The 18,828-nt window shown below is 39.7% G+C and overlaps 1 protein-coding gene across 2 annotated transcripts in view; it reads right to left on the bottom strand.

Moving 5' to 3' along the window:
• The window catches only part of LOC150085964 (uncharacterized), a 169,500-nt gene that overhangs the window by 9,424 nt on the left and 141,248 nt on the right, over positions 1-18,828 (bottom strand). For both annotated transcript variants that reach the window (XM_090374307.1, XM_090374306.1), the window contains exon 2: positions 7,194-8,124. In XM_090374307.1, coding sequence (XP_090230433.1) covers positions 7,194-8,079 — 886 coding nt within the window. In that variant the 5' untranslated portion in view covers positions 8,080-8,124. The remainder of the gene's footprint in view (positions 1-7,193; positions 8,125-18,828) is intronic.

Here is an 18,828-nt window from a genome sequence, read left to right as displayed (position 1 = left end):
GCGGTACCACGGAATCATCACGGCAGCTATAACAAGGACGTTTCGAGGGTGAATTTTTTTTTTTTTTTTTTTTTTTGTTCTGCTTTCTCTCTTTGCTCCTAGTGGTTCCTCATTTTTTTCCCTTATCTTTCCACTCTGAGAAAATAATATAATAAAAGAAAGACATTTGCATGCGTCTTGCATTATTAATTGGAGTTTTCACAACCTCTTTCGTCTGCTTCCTTAACTCATACAAGTTGAAGAACAAATACTGAAAGAAAGCATCTTGGATTCAATCGCAAAGGAGATTGGTGTCTGTACTTTGTAGCTTCTTTAAGATGTTATTTATAATTAGGCAGTTATGCTTGTTTGTTAAATGTAGGTTTTGTTTTCGTGAAATGGAAATTTTAGTTGCTGGAAAGGTAGATGAAAATGAGCTACAATCTTTAAAAAAAAATCCCCATTTATTCATTTTCGACTTGGAAAAAAACTTAACTTTCCTAGGATTCTGAAATCTGTATTTAATATTCTCTAGAATCTTTAGCTGCATCTTTCCGGGCTTAGATTATTCCCTGAAGATAAACGAGATTACTTGTTATCCAAGTCACTAGAGCAATTAATCCAGTAGGAGCTAATCTGTTACTTAAAAATCCTCTCTTAATCTTTTCAAGACGTTTTTGCTGCACGATGTTTCTGAAGGGCTGTGTGCACACAAATTCGTTCCGTACTTAGATGATGGATGGATCCTTTTAAAGGGAATGATCTCCACCCATTCATTGTCCAAGACGTGTTCTCTGGTAGCTCTATTGTGATAAAGCCACTTATTCTGAAGGAAGGACAGAAAAATATTGTATCCCTTTTGATAAAGCCCTTAAAGGAGTGTTTGCATACCTCGAGATTGTGTTTTAAACACGTTTCCTAATAAAAATGGTTATTTTTATGGTGCCGTGATCATTAATGACTCCCAGGTTAAATATTTTACATAATTTGTTCGGTTCTTTCAAGCCTTGCATTTTTAAGCGATTTTTAATTAAAAAGTTTTCTCTGAAAATAAAGCCGCTTTGAAACTTTTTTTACCCTCATTCCTAATGAGTTCTTTCTTAAATCGTTCTTCAAAAAATCTCGCTTCGAGTGTCCTTTTGAAATATTAAGCACCATTAATTGGAATCTCAACGTCTTATAATGTTAAAGAGCTCTTTTGTTAACTGTATCTTTCCTTATTTTTGTTGTTTTTTTTCTGCGCTCTACTGAACGGAAACTTTTTACATAGTTGATGAATTTATTTTCATAGATTTTCATGCGTAATTAACTCGTTAGAATTCTTTGCAATTACCTTGTATTTCAACCTTTAGGGTTAACCAGCTCCTTAAAATCTACAGGAAGATATGCGTAGTATTTGAATCCTTCATCTGGGCCGTGATTTTTTTTTGTTTTGTGCATATTGTAGTAAAGTTAAGCAGAATATTTTTACATTAATGCATTTATATATAACTTTCACATTAACTTGAAAATATGAAAATTTTCAGCTTGAAAATTTGAATATCATATTATGGTGTGCATCTAAGATACCTCTGTTAAATTTTCGCATTTGTTTGTAAATATTTATTTCAGCTACACTCATCAGTACATATAACAGAGTTCAGAATTTATTTTTGCTCTTTAACAGTGACGGACGAAGATAAAATTTCAACTTGCATTAGCCGAACTCTTTCTCAAAAATGTTACATTTTACGTACATCAGTATTTCTACAACGTAATCTTTTCACCTTCACGCGATGAAATGGTTATTAACAATATCATAGGAAACATTTTAGGGCCTCAACAGTATCGAAATAGCACAAAATGACTGTTGTTCCATTGAGTATTTTGTAATGATCTAGCAAAAACAGGTTACTTGGAAGGAGAGATCTACGTGATTGTTCATTATTATGTTAATCAATTGATACAAGGCCCCGGGTGCCAAGCGATTCCAAGTGAGCTCTGTACTGCGTGTACAAAGCGAATAGTTTTCTTTTGGTTTTAAATAGTTTTTACATTATTTAGTTGTATTGCGTAACTTCTGCACTACAAGAACTAGGCAGAGTTCCAGAAAGGAAACTCGCCTTTCTGTTTCTTTAATAGTACTAACCAAACTAACTCAGCCGCTTGGTTACCTTTGTGGCACTGCTCCTGCCTCCCCGTGGCGGGGCCGGTAACCTGGAAAGAAAAGCTATCTTTTCAGGGCGAAAAGGAGCAAAATGATCTCCTCTACAGGACGTAAGGATCTTAACATGGATACTCATGAGATAGAAGACTAACTCATGCAGTGTCAAAAGACAAAATACTGATACTATTAAGAGAAGAGCTCCAATGCAACTTGTATTGCACTCTACTCAAGAACAGTCTCTGGGTAGTCTCTCACCTTTTAAAATACAGAAACGCCTAGAAAATCTAACAGGATCGCCAAAAACACCCCGGCGTGTTAGATCTGGTGACCTGCTTGTTGAGGTCTCAGACGAATGACAATCACAACGGCTCAAAACACTAACATATTTTGGAGGATTATCCATCACTGTTTCCCCTCATGCTACTCTAAACACCTCTAGAGGTGTGATAGCTGAGTGGGACCTCATAAATCTCTCAGAAGATGAGCTGAAAAACAAATTACAAGACCCAGGAATTGTGCATGTAAAGCGCATATATACCAAACGAGACAATGCTCTAGTTCCGACTCGGAACATAATATTAACATTTGATAGCCCGAAACCTCCAACATCCATCAAAGCAGGGTATCTCAATTGTCAAATAAAACTGTATGTTCCTAACCCAACACGCTGGTTTAAATGCCAAAAATTTGGGCATTCCCAAAACGTGTGCAGAGGTTTAGCCCCTTGTGCTAATTGCGGTTCACGCGAGCACATTCACTCAGAATGTAAATCAGAACAGCACAAGTGCTCAAATTGTAATGGCCCACATACTGCCTATTCCAGAGATTGTCCTCTTTGGGGAAAAAAAATTCAACTGGTCAAAGCCGAACAAAACATCACATACCAAGAAGCCAAAAAGTCGGTACAAGCTCAATTCAACACGCGACCCACCTTTCGCTCAAGTATTTCAAAAGCCAACTGCAGTAAGGAGTACTGTGCAAAGAGTATCAATAACTAGTACTCAAACAAAGAGAAGTTATGTTTCCCCCAAACACATTAATGTCAGACTGGGCTCAGTCAATTTTGGCAGCTGTGCCCCTTATCTAGCAAACCATCTAAGACAAGTAGGGCTATTAATACACCAATCACTGTCCCGCATACTAATAATAACCCACCATACTAAAAAAGTGATGATTCTACTAAAACTATTGACTCAATAGAAATGGAAGGAAACACTGACCAAGAAGAACCAGTTCTCGAAGCTGTCTCCATCTTTTGCCAGAGGAAAAGATGGAGACAGGAAGACCATACTTTCTGAAAAGAAAATCTGTTTACCATAAGCCAACAGCTCCTCGGACAGAAACTGAGACCCCGCTACTTCCAAATAATGCTCAGTTTCTTTCAATGGAATTGTAGAGGATATCGCAGTAACCTTAATGGCATTCGGGATCTCCTTCTTCAGTATAAACCACTTGCCTTTTGCCTTCAAGAAACTAATTTAACCGCTTCTGTTACTACCTCACTTAAACATCACGTTACCTACAGAAAAGATCGAGTTTCTCATGTAACCAATTCGGCTCACGGAGGGGTTGCAATTGTAGTCGGCTCCAATATCCCTTCCCGACCATTAATGCTACAAACAAATTTTGAAACAGTAGCCGCTCGAATATCCTTTCGTTTTGCTCTTACCGTTGTCTCTCTATATCTTCCCCCTAACCAAGACATCTCGTACAGTGATCTTCAAACCCTTGTATCTCAGCTCCTTCCCTCCTTTTGCATCATGGGGGATTTTAACGCACGTAATCCTTTATGGGGTGATAAGATATATGATAAACGGGGAAAAATATTAGAAAAGTTTCTTGATGAATTAAATCTGACACTACTGAATAGTGGACAACCACTTATTTTCACCTGCCTTCTGGGTTAGTTAGTTAGTTAGTTATTTGGTTTTTAAGAGCATTAGCAAATAAGGCTATTGCTCCGGGATTTGCGGTGGTCATCCCCTGATCTTTCCGCATCCTCCGTATTTGGTGGTGACGTGCTCGAACCTCGGTCTAATCAAGAAGCGTGTGCTACGCACTGCTGCTCCTCCTTCCCACATGGCTACGGAGGCGCCTTGCCTTTTGGGTCAAGCTCAGCAATTGACCTCTCCATATGCTCACCAGCTCTTTGTCCACTGTTTGAATGGTCTGTTCATGATAGTTTACTGGGTAGTGACCACTACCCAATAGTCTGTCACATAGAAACAAATTTACCACCTTGCCATAATCAGACAGCCAAATGGAACTTTTCAAAAGCTGATTGGGAAAAATATAGGCCGCTAGCAATCCTAAAAAAACAGTTGTTTCAAATCTGTCAATAAATGATGCTGTTGATTACATAACAATCCAAATACTGCAGGCCTAAGAAGCAGCAATATCAAGAGTTTACATAAATTAGCGAATAGGAGAAAAACTTTGGTGGAACAACAAATGCAAACGAGAGAAAAATAAAGCCTGGAATAATTTTCGCAAGAATCCTACCACTGCTAATCTAGTCCATTTTAAAAAATCCAGAGCCAGTGCTAGGTGCATCCAGTGGGCCAGCAAAAGAGAATCATGGAAATGTTTCGCTTCCACTATTACGAGGACCACCAAAACACAAACTATCTGGAAAAATATTAGGAAAATGTATAACAAATATCCTCCTTCACATTTGTCAATACTGAATGTAAATGGTAATGACGTTTCACTGCCTCAAGACATAGATAACACTCTCGGAGAGTCTTTTTCTCAAACCTCTGCCATATCCTCATACTCACCAGGATTCCAGAAATCAAAGTCCCTTGCTGAAAAACAGAAGTTAAATTTTGGCACTAACCACCATCAATCATACAACTGTCCCTTTACCTTAATTGAAATAAGGCTTGCTCTTAACAGCTCAAGACCTAGTGCTGCTGGACCTGATGGAGTTCACTATTCCATGTTAAAACAGCTGAGCGAAGAGTCGCTTCGTGTCTAACTTCTTACGCTTTCCCCAGGTATCGGGGACATGCATATGTCATAGCATTATTATTAAAATCTGGCAAAGACTCAATAAATCCACATCATTACCGGTCTATTGCCTTCACCAGCTGTATGGGCAAAATACTGGAAAAATTGGTAAACTCTCGTCTCACCTGTTTGCTGAACAAATACAATTGATAACTGATAACCTTATCAGTCCTTCGCAGTGTGGATTTCATACAGATAGATCAACTTTAGACGTCTTGACTCAAATGAAAAACAAGATTCTCAATGCTTTCGTAAGGAAGGAACATCTGAATACAGTTTATTTAGACATCGAGAAAGTTTTTGACAGAGCTTGGCGATATGGAATTCTTCGTGATCTCTACACACAGGTTTCAGGGGCAATATGCCAAAGTTCATACAGAACTTTCTGAAACAGCGGTCGTTCCAGGTGCGCATCCAATCCACCCTCTCTCGTAACTTCATCCAAGAGGAAGCTGTTCCACAGGGTTCAGTTTTAAGTGCCACGCTATTCGTTATAAAAATCAACTTTGTATTAAAGATCATTCCACCCACTGTGTTTACTACCCTATATGCAGATGACTTTATTATATCTTGTCACTCCCAAAACACGAGAATGATTGTGAGACAACTTCAAGGTGCTCTTAACAGGATTACGACATGGGCTGCAGATAACGATTTTCGCATATCACCTGGAAAATCTGTCGCAGTTCACTTCTGTAGAAGACGTAATCTCCATCCTGACGCAATTTTGAAGCTGGGCAACTACGACATACCTGTTGTGCCTACTATCCGATTTCGTGGCTTAACCTTAGATAAAAAATTGACCTTTAATGACCATATCAAACAACTTAGAATCACCTGTTTCAAGAAATTAAACATATTGAGAGTATTATCAGGTACATCATGGTGTGCTGACCGTCGCACACTTCATTTATATCACGCTATTGTAAGATCACGATTAGACTATGGATCTCCAGTTTACAACTCTGCTAGACCCAGCGTCTTAAGGTTTTTGGACCCTATTCACTACAGTGGCCTGCGCATTGCTCTTGGAGCCTACCGCACATCTCCAGTCCAGAGCGTTTAAATAAATAATCTAACCATTAAAACGGTTATTAAATAAGTAACCATTTTAAATAACCTAAATAAGGACATCCATTTTTTACACAGCGCCACCGGTCCGCGCAATGTATCGAGATAACTATGGCAACAGTGCGCATGAAGTAATCAGATGTGGAGTGAGATACTGTTAGGCGACAGAAGACAGTTTCATTGTGATAATACTGGTATTAGTAGTATGGCATTTATTAGTGCTGTGAGTAACACGAGTTTTTCCTGAGAACTTGTGTTTATTTAGGATCATTATCTTGCATCAAAATCACCATTATGATGCCAGGAGACATTTAATCATAAATGCCCAAACAGGCCCGTACCAAAATAAGATTGAAGAAAAACATCAAGAACTGCATTCACATCATTAATAAATATATTCTATGCAGAGTTGCATCAAGCATACTAAAAAGGTTGTATGCGTGTTTACACAAGACGTGGGGTGGGCGCTTGCACACCACTACGTAACAGAAATTCGTTTTAATAAACTTTTGTTGTATTCCAAACGGGAGTGAATTTTAATCCTGTAACTCTAATGTGTTTATTGCTAACAGCTACAAGGACACATATTAAAAACAATAAAAATACAATAAATAAATAAATAAATATAAAAGATCTGATCGAGTTGTAAATTATAATGGCTTGCAAAAGCGGGTTCGCTTCAAATAGCAACCTTTTCCAGCAAATAGTTTATTTTTTATAATGAGTTATTTGTTTCTTTTTTTTTTTAATTAATCCTTATCCGAGAGAAAGCTCTTAGCCTGAGTGCCGTGATGGATAGGTTGCACCATTAAATGTACTGTGGCCATCTTAATTTCAGTTGCAATCTGTAATTAAAAATAAATCCAGTGAGATTATCATTGAGAATCAAAATAAACAGCCAATCCCCACCCTCCGAAATGAGTTTTCATTAAATGTCCTGTTCCAAATATGTCCACCTACCTGTCTCGTGGGCGTGTTTCCTTACCTTCTAGACCAACGAATGCGTTGGGATCCACCTGGGACACCTTGTTCCTGTCCAAGTCTAGAGCACTTAGCAGAGGAAGGCTGGAAAAGGTCCCACTGGCAATGTCCGTCATTTGGTTGGCGGCTAGGTCAAGCTCGTTCACACTCCCAGGAAGGTGGGCGAGGTCATCCACTGACACGTTCGATATGTTGTTTCGACGGAGCCGAAGACTTTTCAAACACGAGGAGTTCTTCAGCTGCCGAGAAGGCACCGTGGACAGGCAGTTTCCACCAAGATTCAGCCGCGTGAGGCTAGCCTCTGTTCCGGAGAACGCCGAGTCCTCGATAATCTTTATTTTGTTGCCGTACAACGACAGCCAGAGTAGGGACACCAGTCCGTCGAAGCAGCGATCGTGGAGGACTTCGATGTGGTTGTGGTCCAAGTTCAGAGCGGCTAACGAGGACAACATCTCCAGAGCTTCCGTTGGCACGCGACTTATTTCGTTTCTGGCGAGGTCCAGAGACTCCATGTTGATGCTGGAGGTGGAGAACACGTCTGGGTCGAGGTGGGCGATATCATTCTCGGACGCCACCAAGTTTCGTATGTCCAGCCCCTCGAAGTAAAAGGACGTCAGTTTTTTCAGCTGAATCTTCTTCAGTCTCAGGAAGAAAACCGTCTGGCGAGTGTAGCTGATGGCATCGAGAACCTCCCGTAGCTGGATGAGGCTGACATTGTAGCACGTGATGTCAAGACCTTTGGTCCTTTCGGTACAGAAGCACGGACTGATATGTGGGGCCATGGGGCAGTCGAAGTGCTGGCCTTGCACTATGAGGGTTGTTCCTGTGGTAACCATGGTTACGACTAACGCCACTTTAAGGATCTCAAGGACACATATTGGCGTTTCCATGCTTCACGGTGATGAATGGATGTTGGGCTCGCCATGAGTACCCAACTGGAAACAGAAAGCAACATATTAAAACAGTTTCATTTATTCTTAATATCAATAACAAATTTATTATTATTATTATTAAATCCGTTTATTAAAAATAATTTACTTTACTATTTTAAATAATTTAATTTACTTACTTTATTTAATTTACTGCCTATAATAGTACCAGTATTTAGTTATAATTTAACAGAGTAGTCAGTGGTTATTAAAATGCGCATTAAATTGGTATTTAATAATTAATACCTTTCATTGAATTAACAGTAATACATGATTTATATTCCATTATTATTTAAAAGCTTTTAATCAATGGCATTAATATTTTATGGTGTAAATAGCCGCTTAAATTTGTAATAATTGCTTAGATATGAATAATTAACGTAACTAATCAATTGCAGAAGTTATGGCGTGAATTAGAATATTTTATTTTCACCAATTTTGTAAACAAGTTGCCAGAATATGACGTCACTCCTCTCACGTGATGACGTACAAAAAATTTACACAAACTTAGGAAGATAAGCGGCACGATTTCTACCAAATCCCCCGTGTTCTTGTAGCGCATTTATCGTATAAGAAGAAAACATAGCGTGTGTTGTGTGCGCTCACGCGCGACATAATCGAATCGGGAAACATGAAATTTACAAGTAACGTAAAATTCCGCTTTTGTTAGGCACAATGGGGAAACCGAACTGTTCTGAATTGGGGAGCTTGTGTTTTTTATGGTTTGTGGGGCACACGGAGATTGTGCGATAACTATCAAAGGTGAACCGGCGCTGGCACGATTGAAGTCGTATGATTAGCTCGGTGCGTGACAAATTACGAAATCGATCAAACGATAGTTATATGATCCGATGTGTAGACCTCACGATGACTTTTGCAAAACATGTCGGTGCCAGGCATGACGATTCTCTCTTTTAAAGGTCCTCTGTCCCAGAACACCTCCCACATCCATTAAAGCATCTTTTACTTGTATTAGTGGCAAAGTCTACGATTACTTAAAATGGATCAGGTGGATTCGTCGTAGTCGTACGCTAATGTAATTGTATGACTCTGTACACGACGCACACTTCATCTACAGGATCGTGCGCTCTTGGGAAAAACGTAACGTGTCGCCGGGCCAAGTTTTTAACTCATAAACTCTAATTCAAAGAAGAAAAAGAATACTTCGATTGCGTAAATGTTTTCCGACTTCTTTGACCTATATTCCTTATCGATTACTTGCAGTTTCACGGGGGAGGGGAGATGGTTATGTTACTCAGTTTTGTTGCAGAGCGAACTCCAGCTCTCTATCTCTCTTTTGGCTAATTGTGTCCGCCCATCCACCTATATCGCCATACAAATAGAAACACAGTATCAAATAATAGTTCCTCTAACTGGTTATCTGAGCGGAGGTGTGTTTGTATATTCTCGGACTTATTCTGCGTTTATCACGTCAACGAAGATGCACGCCACTGTCTTCTTCGAGAATATCCGGGCGTTTTTCTGTACTTTGCCTGGAACGTTTTGCACAGATCACCTTGAAAGAAGCTGACATTCGTGCATTGAAAGATGGTATTGATTTCTTCTTCTCCTCCTACATTCCGTTTATTAAATGGTCCATATCTGTTCCCCCCCCTCACGACAAGCATTTCCTGTTGCTGATATTTATGATGAATGATGTCCATTCTCGGGTTATAAATCTCGATTTCGCTCGCTTAATGAGCCGCGATAATCAAAAATGTGTTTCGTAAATTCGGCGAAAAAGAATGCTCGTGCGCTGCGATTAAAATGGACTGAAAAGAAACGTGTACATCCTCCGTAAATGTTAACGAAACTGCGCTTCAAATACTCGGAGAGAGTAGTGTTTATGATACGGGAGAGGCTTGTTTTCCATTGACCTCCACCTCGTTGTTGTGTATACATTACGGGCTAATTTTGCGTATTCCGTGCTTTCACGTTCTCAAAATTACGCCTTCAAATAACTTCCCGGAATTTTCACAGTTTCGCATGAGTCGCCTATGGGTGTGGCTGTTCTACTGTAAAACTCTATTAACAGCTGATTCACTGACGCTGTAATAGCTGGTCCGTAATGAAGGGCGAGAGTAAATGTATTATTAAAACTCAAAGCAAGTTTTCGTTGTACTTTACGATGAGAGAGAGAGAAATCCCACTTTGAGTGTAGTAGAACTTCGATTATCCAGGCTAAATGGGACGAAGCTAATCCGGATACTAGAATAATATTGAGAAAAGACGCTAATAATAAAAAGTTATGGTTTTTATTATTTGTTCCTCTAAGAGCATAATTCTAGTCTAATTTTCGGTTTACCGAAGGTGAATGGACAGAAAAAAGTGGTGTATGAAAACTAGAGGATTTTATTAAGTGAAAGCTTCGGCACAGTACGTAATCCACGGTAACTTACATTACGGACGCCATGGTGGATCACTAACACTGCACGGGATCTACTTTTGACAAGTTCCCCCACTTCTGGGATATCAAATTGATCTAAGTATCCAGGAGAACAAAGGGCAATTCATGGCAGGCCCCTTTGAGGTTTTTGTCAATTGTTGGGGTGTGTATGTGTCTGTTAGGAAGTGCCAATGAAGGTGTTCATCATCCCAACGCATCTACGCATGCTCAGTTGGAAATCGAGATTTGAAATGAGATGGTCGAACTACAGTCATGAGCCAAAACATTATGACCACCCTGTCACCACAAATGAACACGGAACCTAGGAGTAACGCTACCGATCGGTGCAGCATATATAATTATGGCACGTGTAGTGCTTGTCTAAAACTCAGTTCGTCAGTACAAAGCCCGTGCAATAGGTAAAGGGAAGGACCTGACAGAGTTTGAACGGGAAATGATTTGCGGCGCTAGGAAAGCGAGGGACATCATCTCAGCAACCGCAGGCATTGTCGGCTGTTCCAGGTTAACGGAAGACTACAACCGGGACTCGCATAGAAACGTTTCCGAGCACACCGTTCAGCGGAAGCTCTTTCGGATAGGCCTAGTAGGCGACCTGTTCATGTGCCATGTTGACCGACCGTCATCGACATCGCCCTTTGCAGTACGCACGTGAGCACCTTTCCTGGACACATTGGACGACTGAAAAAGAGTCACCTGGTCTGATGAATAAAGGTTCCATTTTCATCATGCTGATGACTGTTGTTATTGATTCTTTTACAGTGCAACGGCAATTAAAAGCCATTATGCACCAATCGTGCTGATGGAGAGATGCATATTCGACAGCTAGCAGGTGAACAGCTGCAACCAGACTGCACGGTTGGATGAAACAGGCCGGCGGCGGTGGTGTTGCGGTTTTGGGAGATGTTCTCATGTAAATCATTGGATCCCGTCATCCCAATGAACATACCCTCGGCGCCAGATCTTACCTAGGCGTTGTTTCGGATCAAGTTTTGCCCTACATGATACAGAGTCTAGTGCCATCTGTACAGTGTACAGATGGCACTAGACTCTCAACAAGATAACCCCCATTTGTCACAAGTCCCGCATTGTGCTAGGAATAGTTCGAGGATCAAGTCTAAGAATTTCGTACTCCCTTGGGCGGCAACCCCCCCCCCCATATCAATCCCATCGAACATTTGTGGGATGCGGTGGAGCGCAGCTTTCTCCAGTCCACGCTACTCATATATCCAGTAACTCGCCCCTTTGTCGAATTCCGGGATGTCCTTCTGGCCAGCCGGCACAGGATACCTAAGGAAACAATTCTGCAGTCTTGTGAAGTCGATGCTACACCAGGAGGTGCAAGCGGTTATAGAATAGAAAGAATAGAATAGAATCTTTAATTGCAGCATGACATATATACAATTAGTCCCGTCACGGCATGGTGATGCCAGCGGTTTATAATACATATTTACAAAAGAGATACACATGTGAAAAACATGTATGTTACATGATATACATCCAGATTATTAGAAGGCAAAAGCACAGTTCTATATTTTCAGTTCGACGAGGATTCCCTTCCTATATTTTTTGTTGTTGACCTCTTCTTGGAGGTCACTGTCGATCGCTTGCAGTGAGAGCAGCATTTGCTTTGGAAGGAATTTGTCGGTAAGCACTAGCCGCTTATGCTCTGCTAGCCAGCAGTGCTGAAGACCGGAGATAAGGGGGAGGAATGCGCCAGTGATCCTAGAAATTCGCTTGTAATTTTACCGGTGGCCATCTTGATCGTGAACAGCAGCTTTCTTCCTCGTGTGTAGCTCTGAGAACTGGGGGAAAGTGCAGTTTGGTGTTGGCCCATTTTAACACCTAAAATTCTACAGCAAATATATCCTTTTGGTAGCCGAGGCCCATATTTCTGAAGTATATAGCACAGTCAGGTATAAGCTTGATACGATGTATCTTTTTACCAGGTGTGGGTCGTTTGCGTGGAGCAGCTGTTGCTTGGCGTCCCAGCGTAATGAAGTCAGCCTCAAATGTATGAGGTTAACTTGATCGGTGAAGGATAGCTTGCATTCGGACCCCCAGATCTTTGTGCGTTTGAACACTTGGAACTGAGGAGCCATTGAGCACAAGCTCCAACGTTGTTGGGCTGCCATTTAGAGAAAAAATGATTTTGTGCCAATTTCAGAGGGTTAATTTGGAGGTTTAATGCGTTAAGGTAGTCAGCCATGTCCTGTACTTTCCTATTGATTTGCTGAGTGGTTTCGGCTGCCATGGCTATATCCTAGTAAGGAGCTTGACATTGTCAGCATAAGTGATCCAGTTGCATTTGTTGGCCACAAACGGCACCATGATTGCCGTGAAGAGCACGCCAGACAGGACCCTCCCCCTCCACCTTTGAGGCATGAAAGTCTTCGGAATGAAGAATATCATGGCGAAAGGCGACCCAGCACGCTATTAGGCTGGTGGTCATAATGTTTTGGCCCATGAAGGTATGTGCTCAATACCTTTCTTCATTTGCTGTAGAGCATGTGATCATACCGTTCTCTGTGCCGTTTAACCTGTTAGTGATCTGCTCCTTACAACGTGGAAGGCTCTACTGATGCCTCTCCAGTCCTTTCCACATAAATCGTAAATGACCTTCGATTATTGAGGTCGACGATCGCATGAGATGCAACAATCAGCGCGGGGAGAGTTGAAGATAAGTCCGACAGTGTCTTGAAGCTTGGGGAGCTGGATGCTTTTGTTGATAAATTTGACACTGTGCCCTCCCCCCCCCCCCCAGACATTCGATCGTCATGTAAACTATAATCTTTAGTTATTTGAAATTACAGTCGCGATTTCTTGTCATTGAAATTCGATGCTCAGCAGCTTCCCAATAGATGATTTTATCTACACAAGACGGCGCTGCCCAAATTTCGCTCATTACCGTATGAAAATTACGAAAAATAATACTAAAAATCAATAGAGAAATGTGGATAGTCGAGATATTGGATAATCGGGGTTCATCGACTGCCTATAATTCTTGTAATACTGTGGATAGTAATTCCAGTTATTTAAGTGGCATTTTACAAGAAATCAGCTATTCGAAATATAATTGTAAATCTCTGCTAATACACTTGCCCGTGCCCAACACTGCAAGTCCCATTACTAACGGATATCCGGTGCTGCCATCTAGAAGAGAATGCGAGAAGTTTCCTGTAATTACACAGGTCTGTAATGGTGCAGTTAGCTTCAGCAGGGACTTCACTGAGAGAAAACGTCCGTCTTCCATAGCCACAAGGACTCCGTATTTATCTAATTAACTGAAGAGAGATGTTTAACAGGTGACTTTCATTTTACATATGGCCGAAAACTGAGCGCAGTGTACACATAAAGTTCACAGTTCAGCCGAAGAAGAATACTGAAACAAAGAGTGTGTTATGGCTCGAGCGAGGTCTTAATTTTAATCGATGCATCTTGAATTAGATTTATTTTCGTGTTCGCCGTGAACTTTAGCTGGGATGCGCATAACTCAGATGAATGAGTTGCAGCGTTACTTGCATTAGTAAACCCGTGGGCGAATATCTCGCAGGACTGTTTGGAAGCCATTTCTATATTTGGCTCTCCCAGGAGTGTCTTCCCCCTCTAATGAACGCGTGTATGTCTCTCATCAGATTTATGTAGGCTGTAACGAATGCCCACGCTGATGACGGTTTTCTGACTCTCAAAACAACCCAAACGCATTTGATGTACAAGTGTGTTTACGAATAGATTTTTAAATTTTGCAGGAGGACATTAGAGGAAAACAATCTCAAAGAAGGAAGTGAACATCTTATTTCGCATTTCACCCGCTCACAATAGAGCTAGATACTTTCTTTTATAAAGGTGCGCAGAAAGGCGCTTATATTTTACCGGAATCAAGATGATGTCTAAGATGGAACATTTTTATAGTTGTATTTATGGTCCATTGTATAGGAACATTTTGTAGTCATTTCAATCATGACCCGACTATGCTGTTGATAATTGCGGCTTATCTGAGAGGACAAAAGAGTTGCCAGTCCGATGAACTAGTCCATGGACATGTGTTGTGTCTTAGGTAGGGCAGATCTTGAACTCTAGCTCAACTGCACCATAGACTCTGTGATGATTACAGGACTCTGTAAACTGGCTAGAAATGAGTGTAGTGTTAGGTTTTGTAGTGTGTGTTGTTAAGTTGCTTGTGGCCACTTTGCTACGAAGTAGCAATCACGAGGAAAGCTTATTCCTAGTACCCTTCCATGCCACAAGGAGGCGGGCGGCAACTGTGCTTGTACTGACTAGTCCAAAAGGACTAATCTAAAGATCCCGCATCCACTGGAAGGTAGAAGCTAATCGCCTGTGAGTGCGGTACCAGAAAGAAAAAAAAGAAGAAAATTAATAGTTTGAAAAATACTAGAAATAGGAGATTATAATAAAAAAGAAAACAATAGAAAATTATTAAGAAAATAAAGTAAAATGCCGCCATGAAGTAGTCCAGAACCCCAACTTGAATGTAACTGAACTACTCGGTGACATCTTGGAATGATGTCTCAGATTCGATTCAGCAGATCCAAATCTTTCTCCAAGTCTTCACGCTCTATCAAAGCAGATGGTCCACGAAAGGTGATCCCGAGTGCTGATAATTTGATTGCTGCCGGCGAGGAACCAAAGCCCCCATTATAAATACGATTTAAGGGCAATTAAGTGTCAGATCTTATATTTTGGTACAGGCCAAGTTCTTTAGAATAATACATGTTGTTTCCTCTTGAGTGCATTATTTACGTGTGGAAATTGTCAATATTTGTTGAATTTAAGACAGTCACCGTTATGCTTGCTGTTGAAACTCGAAGAATATTTAAACGTTAATAAAATGGACGTTTTGGGTAATTTAAAAGTTTCTTTTTCAGCGGAACTAACACCTCTGAGTGTCAGTTACGCTGAAATTGAGGCACACCATACAATAAACTTGTCACTGTTAATAGCAAACTCCATAGAAGGGTGCGCTATTAGGAATGGCAAAACCTGAACCTTTAGGGTCCATGACCCCTTTGATCAATATAGATTTCCGTTCAAGTGTAAGTAACGGACAACTTTATAATAATGTGAGCCTTGTAAACTACCTTTCTGAAACTAGTTTTTTTTTGCATCGGAGTTAATAATTTCTGCCATTATGGTACAAATGAATTTATTTGCATAAATACTTCTTTTGATGCAAGTTTTACTATTGGGAAAAAGAAGAGCAATTTCGGTGCGTAATCCATATTCAAGTTATCTTGTTTTAATGGGTCTGTACTTATGTACTTAGTTTCCGGTGCTTCCCTTATCAAAACATCTGTTAAACTTATCTGCGATCCCATTAGCATTGTTTAAAAGGCATACATTTTCTCTTCCTCAATTGTTCTTTCGCTACTCGTCGCCAATCTTCGCTCACATCTCTTCCTGTCGCGGCAAAAACGAAACAAATGATCCCGAAATGCAAATTTACTAATATGTTTTCAGAGCTCGTGACATCTGCGTATTCTGTTTGAATGTGCAAGTGTCACAGATGAGCTGCATTAACATGCGCTGTGGGTTAAATCCTTCTGGAGGAGGACGTTCCCTCTTAGGAGTGCTTCGGTCTTTGCCGTGTTTATTTGTGTGTTAGAAAGTTTGTTAACAACTTTACGCATATTTTCTGAAAATAATGGGCGAGTGCGTAATGGAAGAGATGCTTTGCTATAGCTGTTTGCAAGTTCTAATGACGTGTTGAAAATAAACAAACGTAAAACACAAAGTATGTGATTATTTACTACTGGAAACAAGCTTAGTTTTAAAGTTTTATTATTATAATTATAAATTCCTTTTAGTCTGAACATTTATAGTAATTTAAAAAAAAAAAACAAGTGTAGTGATTTAATTTTTTACAGTCATTTTAATGTAAAATTTTTAGATTTGAACAATCTGCAGAAAATGCGTGGCTAAAGGATAATTTAAAAGATTTGTAATGGTTATAGGATTATTTAAAGGATTCCTGCGATGGCTAAAAGATCTTACACAGTTAAAGGATTTTAACCGTGTTTAAAAAGAGTGAGTAAAAGTGAATAATTTTTATTTCAGTCCAAGTAATTAACTTCTGGAGTACGTGGCTTCTGACTGATGTAAAATTACCATTTAAAACATAAAACTCTCTCTGTGGAAAGAGGCCTAAGTGCCGGAATTTGGCCACATCAACTAATAATAAATGTTCAACAGTGAGTCAAAAATCATTACTACGCCACCTGGAGTTATCTAGAAAAACCAAACGTGGTATATTCGCTGCACGTCGTTTTTCTACTTAATATTGCATTTCGGTGTGTCTGATTTGAAGAGAGTCGCCAGGGGAATTCTTTGTTGGAAGCCTGTAGCATAGAGTCCGGCGTAGCATACAGACAAGAAGACCATCTTGAATTTTTGTAGGAAAGACGCCTTATATTTGTCACACAGATGAAACTGTGTCACATGTATAGAATCTATAATGCAGCTTCGGAGACTAGTTTGGTTTGTTTATTTCTTATAACGGAATAAGGCAATATCGGAGATACCACTGGGACGTTTGATGAAACGGAAAATGAACCATGTCAACATCGAAATAAGAAAAAACAGGATGCATTCAACATTACGACAACGCCCAAAATGTCTACTTGAAATCACAATTTACAAGAATGAAATATCGTAGATGTTACGTACCTAAAATATGTCTGCATCGCAATGCGTAGCCCCTGTAAATTCCATATTCACGGATAGCCCCGGAGCTCTTGGGAAAAGTCAGTTTTGAAATTTGTAGTAGTATCTCAGTGATTGCAAACTGTCAGTCTTATTGACATCATACGCCCGTTGGAATCTTCTCTATCAACTGCACTCTTCCCATATTTTAACTCGTAGTTTCAATCCACACAAAGATTTCGGGAAGATCTAATTTTAATGGCCTCCAGTGTACGTTTAATTATTCTCAGTTTTATGCAGAAGTGCCGCCACATTTTCTTTAAAATATCGAACGGAAACACTACGTGCGAAGACGTAGAAAGTTACCCCTGACGCTTTCTGGCCAGCTAGCAACGTCAGTGAACAGCTGTGGGTAATACTGTGATCCATAAAACTGTCTACTTGAGATATATATATATATATATATATATCCTCTCCTCACCATATTTAAGTAAAAACAAAGAATGTATCTTTTCTTACTTTACACGTTTCTGTATATATAACTGGATGGTACGCAAGTATACATTCTACAGTTAATTCCTCTTTATATTTTGTTTCAAATAAACTCCTGGGATAAGCAGGAACTGCTAAAATGTAGTATCATTCGAAGATGTGAAACTGTGCTTTCCTTTGTGTCCCCCACTATTCTTCTAAATTATGGTTGTTACCTGTCACTTCTGCTCTCTTAAGGATTTCCTCTTCTACTCATCGTCCGCTCTTTTTTCCCCTTTTCCTTCCAATCGTACAAGACCTCTGAGTTTAGAAGAAAAAATGACATTGCTCTGCGGCTAGGATAATGAGCTTTACTTGCACTGTTTTCCACGTCTGTTCTGCATTATTTAACATCTTCCCTTGCTTAGTCCACTTACTGTTCTCCATCCTGTCTTCGTGAGTTAAATTCCATTATCGAATATTGGATCATCCCTTCCATACGCAGATTATGAAGGAGATTTCGATTACCAAATGATGAAAATTACTGTTCCCTATAGTGAGTCGTAACAGGCTTCGTTGTCTACAGACCACAGATAAATCTAATTTGTGACTTGGGAACCACTTTTCTCTGCTACATTTCACTATTTTATTAACAAAATGAACATGAAAACTCCAAATAGCCAGACTATGAATTAAAATACCATTATTTTTATGAATTAAACAAAGGGAGTACTGTTTATACTTTTGTTAATTAAGTTTTTAGTAATTACTTAAAGTCAACTGAGTAGATATATTTATAGCTATTAACTTCAAAGAAAGACATTTAAACGGGTTTCTTAACTTATCACAAGGTGGTGGCTATAGTGAAGATTTTATTCATTATAATATCTAAATAAATTTGATTTTAACTTATTTATAATTGTATTTATGATATTTAATTATAAAATATTAACTTCGTAATTATTATTTTGATCCACGGATGACTTCTTGAGCATCTGTTTTTCTTAAATGAGCCGGAAATGTTCCCTTCTCCTTCCTCCTTTTGCGTGCTTTATGTGCCATGCATGGCTTTTTTCATTATAGGATAGCTATTTCATCACTAGCAGATTTTTCCTTTAAGTTATTCCGCGATTTCATCCTTAGAAATGTACAAACCAGTCTATGAACACACTTCG

This window comes from Mastigoproctus giganteus, chromosome 5, assembly GCF_048544385.1.
Source record: "Mastigoproctus giganteus isolate SK-2022 chromosome 5, ASM4854438v1, whole genome shotgun sequence".
Lineage (NCBI taxonomy): Eukaryota > Metazoa > Arthropoda > Arachnida > Uropygi > Thelyphonidae > Mastigoproctus > Mastigoproctus giganteus.
Note: the sequence above shows the minus strand (reverse complement) of the source record. Positions and strands in the feature narration are given on the sequence as shown.